The sequence below is a fragment of the Amborella trichopoda genome, chromosome 7, assembly GCF_054954075.1.
Source record: "Amborella trichopoda isolate Santa Cruz 75 chromosome 7, AtrichopodaSantaCruz75HAP2 v2.0, whole genome shotgun sequence".
Lineage (NCBI taxonomy): Eukaryota > Viridiplantae > Streptophyta > Magnoliopsida > Amborellales > Amborellaceae > Amborella > Amborella trichopoda.
Window position 1 is genome coordinate 6,286,002 of NC_142342.1, and position 10,354 is coordinate 6,296,355.

Here is a 10,354-nt window from a genome sequence, read left to right on the forward strand (position 1 = left end):
TTTTATTTTAATCATTCTTTATATGCTTTTCATATATTAATAGATTTATTTTTGTATCTTTTTTTTTATTTTTTTCAATACTTCGTTAACCACCCGAAACTTGTCTAGTTAAAGCAATTGAATCAACTGGTTTACCGGTTAAAATGGTTAAACCGCTTCTTGACCCATGTCCTGTTAACCATTCCAATTCGATTTCGTGAATATTGTTGTTTAAAGTTGTTTTGCTTCACTTAGCCTTTCTTAAAAGCAATGATAAATTAAAATTGGGCTTCAGTTGGAAAGCAGAAAAAAACACCTACAAATTTTTCTCGTGTTTTTTGGGACTAATCTTTGTTCAGAGAGATTAATAACCTCAATTTTCCAGAGCAATTTCACAATGGAATGACCCACTTATATTTCAACCATTTCAAAAAAAGTGTCCTTCACCACCATAGTGGTTGAGAGGAAGCTAAGCAAGAGCACCAGTACAGGCTGTTGCAGGGGTTGCAGCAATGTTTTTCTTGTTGGAGCTGTACTTCTTGGTGATGAACCTAAAAAAGCCGACAAGTACATGAACAAGCAAGTAGCCAAATGGTTTTTGTGTGTGTGTGTGTGTGAGAGAGAGAGAGAGAGAGAGAGAGAGAGAGAGAGCGAGAGAGACTACAAAAAGAGACACTTAAACTACAGTCACAGAGAGAGAGAGAGAGGGAGAGGGACGGGGGGGATTTAAAGTAGACAATACCTGAAGAAATCTCTCCAAAGGAGCTCAAACATCAACCAATTCATTCCACCATCAGTTGCACCTTCATTCGTCTTTTGACTCACAGAGGCAAAACCCATTCTGCCAAAGTCAAGTTACACAAAACACAGTGAGAACATCTGACATTATCAAAATGACACTTAAGCTCCTTATATGAACCTAAGTTACCATGTCAATAATTAATGCAAATTTGTTGTGGGTCATAAAATATAGCATTTCAAAACTTCACTCCTTTTTTGATTGGTGGCATTGCATTTTGTATTTCAAAGAATGCAATAGTGAAAACTATTCAAAAGAAAAACAACTCAGATAATAATAATAATAATAATAACAACCCACCTCTTGGCTCCTTTTTTAAGCTCATTGAACATGAAGCGTGGAGAGAGACAACCCATGGCGAGCCAAGGCGATATTTTGCATGAGAAGTTGGCACCATAAATACTATCTCTGCCATTAGCCTTGTCTCCTTTATAAGGCTGTGCAAGGCATTCGGATGCAAATCTTTTGAGCCTTTCTAAGGCTTCGGTTTCGCCCCCCACAAGGGAAGCATTAGCTGCAGGCTTCCCATCCTGACAAAAACAATGAAATTGAAAACATAAGAATCTCTATTTATGTACATAATAGTCAGCGCTCAAATGAAAAACAATGAATAGCTGCGCCATTGAAATCTGTAGAGATCTCTACAACAACTCAAGAATACAAGCAGCAAAAGAAACAAAACTGAGAGAAAGAGAGAGAGAGAGATCATAAACACACTCCATTTCTGCTCTTGCTTTCTGTTCCTTATGGTACAACCTACACTCATCAATGATTCCTGAGCACTGACCTCGTGGAAAACATCTCCTTCCCTACACCGCAGTCCTCCAATAGGTACTGCATAGAATTTCCAGAAATTTTGTCAGTGGGCCTCTTTGCCATTGGGCTCTTAAGGCCCAAGCCCATGTGAGTGGGCTTGGGCCTCCCTAGGTCCATGAACCAGACATAAGCCTGATACAAAGGCCTGGAAAGTATGTGTTTGGATTTGAGCCCCCCCCGAAGGAAAGGCCCAATGGGCCCTGACATCCCATTTTAAGCAATGCATATACGACTCTAACATCTTCTATTTGCAAGTATTTATTTCAATATGTTGTTTTTTCTTATACATCTTGCAAATGACTTCTCAAGAAACAGCAAAAAAACATCTCAGAGCCCCACACAAAGGAATTACTTCCATAAGCTCAAAACCTTAGACTAGTCTTACTCTTTGCCCTCTTTGCCTTAAAATTGAAATCTGGCCGAGTCTAACAGCAAGGTAAAATCTGACAAACATAGATGGCAGTTTAATGTGGCTGTGTCTAGAACAAGAAACTAACAAGATGATTCGTAGAACCTAGTACAGAAACTCCTTAAAATGTCCAGATCTCTACTTTGTGAACAATTGTATAGAAAATTGCTTAGAAGTAAGAATAAGAATAAGTATTGTACACTACAGAATTAGTAGTTCTTATAGCAAGACCCTCAGGGCCTATTTGGATGTGCTCGTTACCACCAATAATTCACTGTTTCAAAAAAATCTGTTCTGATAATGGACTATCTATTGTTTGGAAGTGTCCATCATAATGAGATAAACTATAGATAATTTTTACGTACAAGTCTATCTTTTTTGAGGAACGGTATCTGTATTATATTACTATATAACTAAATCACAGAAAACCACTTGGCTCTACTCGGCAGTGTAAAAACTGAGCGCTCAAGAGAGTTTGGGCAACAAAAACAAAAAGAGAATGGAAGAAGAGAGAGATACTAAGGCAACCCACAGCCCGGGGTGCTCCAAAAAAATACATCCATTCTATTCAAAAACTGTCTACCCACTAGGGGAGCTCCTATACCAAAAAACAGATGGGAACATCTGTGAGAACACAGCCTATAAGAGATCGAATAAATTGGAAAGGGGGGATAGAAAGTTAGCAAGAGAGAGAGAGAGAGAGAGAGAGAGAGTGAGAGAGAGAGGAGGAAAGGGATAGAAAGGAGAGCAAGAGATTCAAATTGGTGAGGCATATAATCTTTTTGAAAAGCCATCTGTACTTAATATTCGAAGTAGTTTGCTGAAAATTACATGCTTCTAGACAGAAATGACCAAACAGTAGAAAAATCTCCCAAATAATTAAGTCATTAAATAATATTAGACATATGACCAAATAGTTTAAAAATCTCCAAAATAGTTAAAACATTAAATAATATTAGGCATAATAAAAGATATGGACCAAATAACCTAAAAAATTATAATATCTGGAGTATATTAGTTTTGGAAAAAATAGTCTATTCCAGCCCAAAATAGGAGTAGAGACGAGGAAGTAGTTAAGATTGACGGCCAAGAAATACTAAAAGAACGCACTTTCGATATCTTGGGTCGATAATCTAAGAAAATGGAGAGATTGGGAAAGATGTCGCACATAGAATTAGAGTTAGGTGGGCAAAGTGGAGATGTGTAACCGGAATTTTATGTGATTATTGCATGCCAATGAAGCTAAAGGGTAAGTTCAACGAGCTTCGCTCAATGAGACAAAATGTTGCGCGGTCAAAAAACAATAGACCCATAGAATGAGTGTAACGGAGATGAGGATGTTGAGATGAATGAGGGCCAAGACAAGAAGGGATAGAATTCGAAATGAATACATTCGGAAAAATTTAGGTGTGGCACTAATAGGCGACAAGATGACAGAGAATAGAGTTAGGTGGGTTGGCCATGTGTGGCATTACCCAGTACAACACCTGTTAGGAGGTACGAGTTAGTTCAAGTGGAAGCTCAAAAAGGACAAGGGGTTTGCCCAAAAGGACATGATTGAAAGTATTAAGAAAAGATATGTGGACTTATGGTCTCACTGAGGATATCACCCTTAATAGAGCAGAATGACGAATCATGATTCGTATAGCCCGCACCAATTAATTAGAAAAAAGCTTTGACGATGATGTTGCAAACAAGCCCTCGATATCTTCACTTCGTTTTAGAATTTATCAAATAGTTTGATAAGTGAGACTTTAAATGGTTCACATACACAAATGGGATAGTATTTCGCAAGGCCTTGTCGAACACAATCACAACCCAAATCTCACTGGAAAAACCAGTCCCAGTGTTAAAAAACACTGCAAATCTGTCATCCCCACTTTGATGTAAATGGATCTGAAATTTGATTTCAAGCCCTTAGAAATGGACCATCTTGCGACACTCTAGACTGTCTATTTCAAATGAGACTTTATGGTTCACATACACAAATGGGATAGCATTTCGTAAGGCCTTGTTGAACACAATCACAACCCAAATCTCACTGGAAAAACCAGTCCCTGTAAAAAACACTGCAAATCTGTCATCTCCACTTTGATGTAAATGAATCTGTAATTTGATTTCAACCCCTTAAGAATGGACCATCTTCCCAGATCCGCCAAATCTACAATATTTTGGAGTTCCAAATTCCACAATCAATGGAGGAAATGGACTTTTGGCGGATCAACTTATTTTCCAGCACCAAATATGAGTTTCCTGGCAGGGTTTTGAAATGCAGCCATATACATTTGAGGCCTTACCAAAACCTCACCCTATATGAGCTGATAGCATAACTGTTTGGAGTTAGCATGGGGCATTGAATACAGTACCTAATTGGTATTGAAATAATAGAACAAAAAAGGCTCCGGTTGCATCTTTTAGCACGTCTTGGCTAACAATAGTATCACAATGATGTAGAATTGATACGTGTGTGGAGACAACATTGGTAGAATACACGTATCACATAGGTAAACTATTAATACAACTATGATGCCTTCCATCCCTAGCACTCTTCCCTTAGTTTTTATTATTTCCCTTCAAAACAGAATTTTAGGGTTTCTCTGGATGCCGCTGCAAAAAATGTGAAACTGGTTATTGGTAAATTTTAGGTGATTTAGGGGATGTGTGTCAATGGCTCTTCGGAAGCCACCTTGCCTTTTTAGGTGTTCATGTACACAAGGAATGCTGCTGCTTTGTGTGTGAAATAAAAAGTAAAAAAATATTTGCTTAATCCCAAACGCAAAAGCATGGAGTTTTATGGAACTTCATACAGAAACTAACCAAAGCAGGGTAGCATACGGTCAGTCAATCATGTAGTCATGGAATTAGGCACCTAGATGATAGCTAGGGAGTTGACACCTGCAGCACAACATCCAGGTTTGAACACCACCATGGACCTGCCTTACAAGAAGTTTACGTTTGGTTCTATAGATATGCATACTGATATTTATATAATCTAATGTTCTTTTGAAAGAAGAGGTAAAAATTCAAGGTATTTTCTGGTTATGCTATTAATTTTTTAAGGGTTGATATTAACATTCACCATAAATTGTGGACGCCTTTATCTTTCACCAAGAAGATTTAGACATTTAACTGTTCCTGAATTTAATTATAGTTGTGTTTATTGTGAAGGAAACTTTGAAACTAACCAAGATACTGATGTAATATGCATTAAGTTAATGGGGCCGTAAACACTAATAACTATGTGTATTTAATGCTACTTTGGAATTTGAGTATGCCAAATCACTAAATTAGTCGTATGCCACACTTAATTTTCAATATGAAGGGGCAATTTTTATCAACAACTGTGTGACGACTAATGTAATTCACCATGTACAGTGAATGTTAGTAACACTCTTACAATGTAACCTCTCTAAAGGCGAAGTTCCTAATTTATGGGGCGAAGTTCCTAATTTATGGACAAAGATTTTGGTATTTTAGTAATTTGATACAACAAAAGTATCAAAGACGCCTTAAAGGAGATTTTATTTAAGTGCTTGAAGGAACATGTGAATAAGTCCTTCTAATAAAATATTCTTTTTTTTCCACTTGGATGGAGGAGGGTAAATAAAAAATGGTTTGGGACCAGAACAACTAGTAGTATTATAAATGTGTTTCTACTAAAACTTGAAACACATTTCTTATGGTACTAGAAATGCATCTTAAGTTTCGACACATATTTTATATGAATTCACAATAATAGTATCCTCAAATACTGGTGAAATGGCCAAACAACAATTTCTAGCTGACTATGGTTGAGAGAAGCGTTTATTCCAGAGATCCACTGAAACCAATGACTATAAAAATAAAAAATAAAAAGAATAATAAAGGGCTAAACTTTAGTAATCACCAAATATAAGGAGAAACCTCAAAAGGAAAAAAATACAAACATCACACAAATAAGTCTACCTTAAAAATGAGGAATCCCGTATTTTCTTATGTAAAATATTCTGTCATAATACTAGGCAACTAATCTTCATTAGTTGGTTTACAAGGTACCTGTGTACATTTAACTTGCGGACAATTTTACTTGGACCAAATGGACTCCAAACACACCTAAGTTGAAAACCTGCCGAGATTTCAATCGACGCCAACTTCTTGTGTTCTTGTCCAAACTTTTAACGTCATTTGCTTTGCGCACCTAGATTACCTGATTTGCTCTTCATGTAACTAAGGCATTCAGTACCTCAATGGAACTCATGGAGTTTGGGCCTCATACCATAGAGTCACCAACATATAAAGTTCATGAGTTGAGCTCTTGAAAAAGGCTTTCTGAATGCGCTTTATGTCAAATCTATCATCATAGAATATAAAAAATGGAAATCCAATATTTTCTAGGAAAATATGTATCATGGTTTTCCACACATGAATCCAAAGCACATATCTCTTAAAAAAACCACTCAAAAATATACAGCAAGTTGTGCACCATAGCTTTCTACGAGTTCTAATTCACGTGAGTAAATTCCAAAAAATTAAAATCTACAATGGGCAGTCCAGACAGCAGCACTGTTGAGGTGGTTATGTGCAGCAATTACTCAAAAGTGGACCATTGTTTGGTAATACCAGAACATGGCAAATCCATTATTAACATAAACTTAACGCAATGCAAGTAATCAAGTCTAGAAAACAGCAAGAGGGATGAGCTGAAGCCCACTTAAGACAAGTCAGAAAGAGAGGGGAACCCTGCCTGGTATATTAGGAGATCCAGAATCTTACATCCAAAGGGAAAAATAAGTTACTTGTGTGACATTAGGAGTACCACAAACTTGAGAAAGTTAATTTTGTTTGATCGACCTCCTGATTGTGTGGTGCAGTGACCTATAAAGGACGATGTGCAAATGATGTTTGTTCTTAATCAGTCCATATACATACCTAGCTTGGGTTGCTGCATTGCGAAGCACACTTGATGAATTCACCTATATGAGTGTGAAAGTGTGTCCACATCCTATGAGAATTGGGTATTCTCTAGGGTGTTTAAGATCAGAGGGCTATAAATTGTGGGCTTTTAGAATGTACACAATACCAGAAAGGTTATGTGTAGCACGTAAGAGACTTACCTATATAGGAAAAGTTCAAATTCCCTCTGCTCAAGATCCTTGGTAAGCGTTTGGCATAACACTAATTGAAGGTTTAAGTCCCAAGCCATCTATGCACTGTCTTTCCTGATTTGCGTATATAATAGTAAAATTTATTTGAAATAGATGGGGATCAATGAATTACTAGGGTTTTGAAAGTGTGTTTCAGAAAACGAAAGGACCCTAGCATGTATCACATCTTGGGTACTCAAAGGGGTTCCACCATCAGAGGTCAAACACACTCAAACATGTAGATCATAACACGGTGCACATATCCCAGAGCAGCACTCTACACATGGTGATGTTTTCTAGCCATTATACATCACTGTGGTAGTATGTTCCCACATGCAAACATCCAGAGCAGCACTCTACACATGGTGATGTTTTCTAGCCATTATACATGACTGTGGTAGTCTGTTCCCACATGCAAACATGCTCGAAGACCTTTGCCCCAAAGCACACAACACTCTATATTTGACACTCATACCCAATCAATCCGAGATTAAACTGAAGTTTCCCATTTTTCAGAAGCTCTTACAATTACCAAAACAAACCAAAGTACAGAATTGTCTAAAATAACATCCAAAACACTAACACGAATCACACATGTTCTGATAAATATCCATCAAAGAAGCACACTTGTTTTGAGATATGTGTTGTGATATTCGAGAGAGCTCCTCATGATGAGAACTTGTTACAAATATTTCCTTATCCAAAACCAAGAATTAAGAATTTCAAGAAGCCATCTTCAATCAACAATACAAGTTCCAAAGCTGATTAAGAGATTGTGATACACGAAATGTTTAGAGCTATATAAGAAATACTATATTGCCAATAGAAAATTGTTACGATTACATAAAAAAGATGCATATGTACAAACTTCATTTACATCAGAGAAGTACTTCATCATTTCAGAGATAGATAAAATTATCCCCATTGCACGTATGTGTGTGTGTGTGTGAGAAAGGAGAGAGAGAGAGAGAGAGAGAGAGAGAGAGAGAGAGAGAGAGAAAGGGAACAACGGCTCTCAAAATACCACATCGTCAGGCTTAGAGAAAAGAAGAAATGATTAACAAAAAATTTGGTATTATTGCAACAATAGTGAGGCTCTTAAAATTCAATGACAAACAAATTGGACCACTTTATTTTACAAATACAGCAGAGATAAATACAAATAGAGCCAAACCAAGACTATTATAACAATGAGTTCTTTCTATCACTACACACACACACACAGAGAAAGAGAGAGAGTACATGAATTCACATACAACTTACAACATACACAAATTTTAGTGTTTTGAAGCCAGAGACAACACAATGCATCAAATGTCATTGTTGCATCGACAGATTCAGCTATCACACTTAGAACCAAAATGTAACTTATACTAGATACACTGCTCAGCTAACTCACAAGTCACAACATACTCTATAACTACCAGAAGGAAAAAGCACTTCAATACATAAAAACAACTCAAACAGAAGTAATTTCAAGATATTTGGCAGTCATTGAACTAAAACATACTCAATTCTAGAGAAAGAGAGGGGGGACATTCAATTCTAGAGAGAACATTTAGTGAGAAAGAGAAAGGACTGACCTTTGAAACAGTTGAGGCAGGGCTCAACCCCAAATCCATCAATGTCGGCAAATCCCCAGGCTCTACACCCCCCCTTTTTGGCATCCCTTTCAACCTATCCAATGCCTCTATTGTCTTTCTCACTGCTAAACCCTTCACTCTCTCTCTAAAGCCACCATAATTCGAAGGCATATCCTCGAGCCCAAATGGCAAATCCTCAATATGGTACAAAGTGCTCCCCCAAAAAAGCTTACACTCGACCCCGTTCTCCCTTATCACCTTCTCCACTCTCTCTTCCCCTTTCACCTCATCATGCGAAACCTCCATGTGAGCATAAACCCCATCAGCCCCAACAGCTTTTACCAACTCCGTCAAAACACTCTCTGGTTTCCCAATCCTCACCACCAAATCAGACCCTCTCTTCTTCAAATTCTCTCTCAAATTAGATACACAGTCTAGGAGAAAGGTGGCTCTATATGGGCCTGTTTTATCGAAACCTGACGACGATTTGCCATAGTCTCGAGGATCGAAAATGTAAACAGGGAGGAGCGAGATAGACTCTTCATTTGCAGAGTTAAGAGCTTCATTGTCATGGACTCGAAGGTCATTCCGAAACCAAACAATGGAGCATTTACGACCACCAACTGGGTTCGAGGGTTCAGAAGAGAGATGGGGTGTCTGGAAAAGCGGGGTAGAGAGAGAAGCAGCTGAGATTGAGGATTTGGAGTTGGATTTTGGGGCCTGGGAGAAATTGAGGTTCCTGAATTGTAGAGAGACAGAGGGCTTTAGGGGGATATGGGTGAAACAGGCTGTTTGGGAGGGCTTGAAGGGGGGCTTGGGGGAAGAGAGAATGGAGGATGAGGAGAAGAGAGAAGAAAGAGAGAGAGAGATGGAGGCATAGGGAGTGGTGAGGTTTGAGGATGAGAGAGAAAGGGTGTTCTGGGCCTGTTGTTCTTCTTGCTCTTCAACAGGGGCTGAGGGGTTGGAGTCACTGTGGGGGTTTGATTCCATTGTTAGAGAGAGAGAATCAAAATGGTATGGAATTGAGCTTTCAGCCCTAGAGAGAGAGAAGAGAGAGAGTACACAGCAAGACCACTGGTAACTTCCAGAGATAAGGAGGAGGGGGCATCCTTCTCAAGGAAAAATGACGAAAATGGCCTTAACCTTCCGGGACGGGGAAATCGGTCGGCAGGTTTGGATTATTTTTTCTGCGGAAAGTGACAAAAATGCCCTTAACTTTCTGATAATAACATTGACATCCGCTTTTTGCCAGGCATAAAACAATGTTTCAAAAATAGACACGGTTTATCTCACAGCCGACTCATATGTAGATGTACGTCCTATCTCCATTATTTGTTTTTGAAATGGATTTTTGTATCTGATATTTTAGGTACATGCCATCTCCAATAAGAGGGTTATTAATATATAAAAACTTAAAATTTTAAATTTTAAGAATGATTTTTTTTGAAAAATAATTCTTGACCGTTCATTTTAGTCCTTTGTGGGACTACCCCTTCTTGTGTCCATCTTTAGGATAGGTGCATGATGCGTCATGCGATACAACTGTAGAATTGTCCCCCGATACACAATACACTTTTCTTCCAAATAATAGTCATTAGTTATATATGGACTATCTGTATAGCCTAATTTTCTAATTTTTACTTCC

General features: G+C 38.0%; 1 protein-coding gene across 1 annotated transcript; it reads right to left on the bottom strand.

The window, feature by feature from the left end:
- Nucleotides 1-236: 236 nt before the first annotated feature.
- On the bottom strand, nucleotides 237-9,794 carry PHR2 (photolyase/blue-light receptor 2). Its single transcript, XM_006854409.4, has 4 exons — nucleotides 8,710-9,794; nucleotides 1,079-1,308; nucleotides 722-820; nucleotides 237-530 (listed from the first exon to the last, which is right to left on the bottom strand). Exons 1-4 carry the CDS (start codon nucleotides 9,697-9,699, stop codon nucleotides 449-451), a joined length of 1,401 nt encoding a protein of 466 aa, XP_006854471.1. The 5' UTR covers nucleotides 9,700-9,794; the 3' UTR covers nucleotides 237-448.
- Nucleotides 9,795-10,354: the final 560 nt, after the last annotated feature.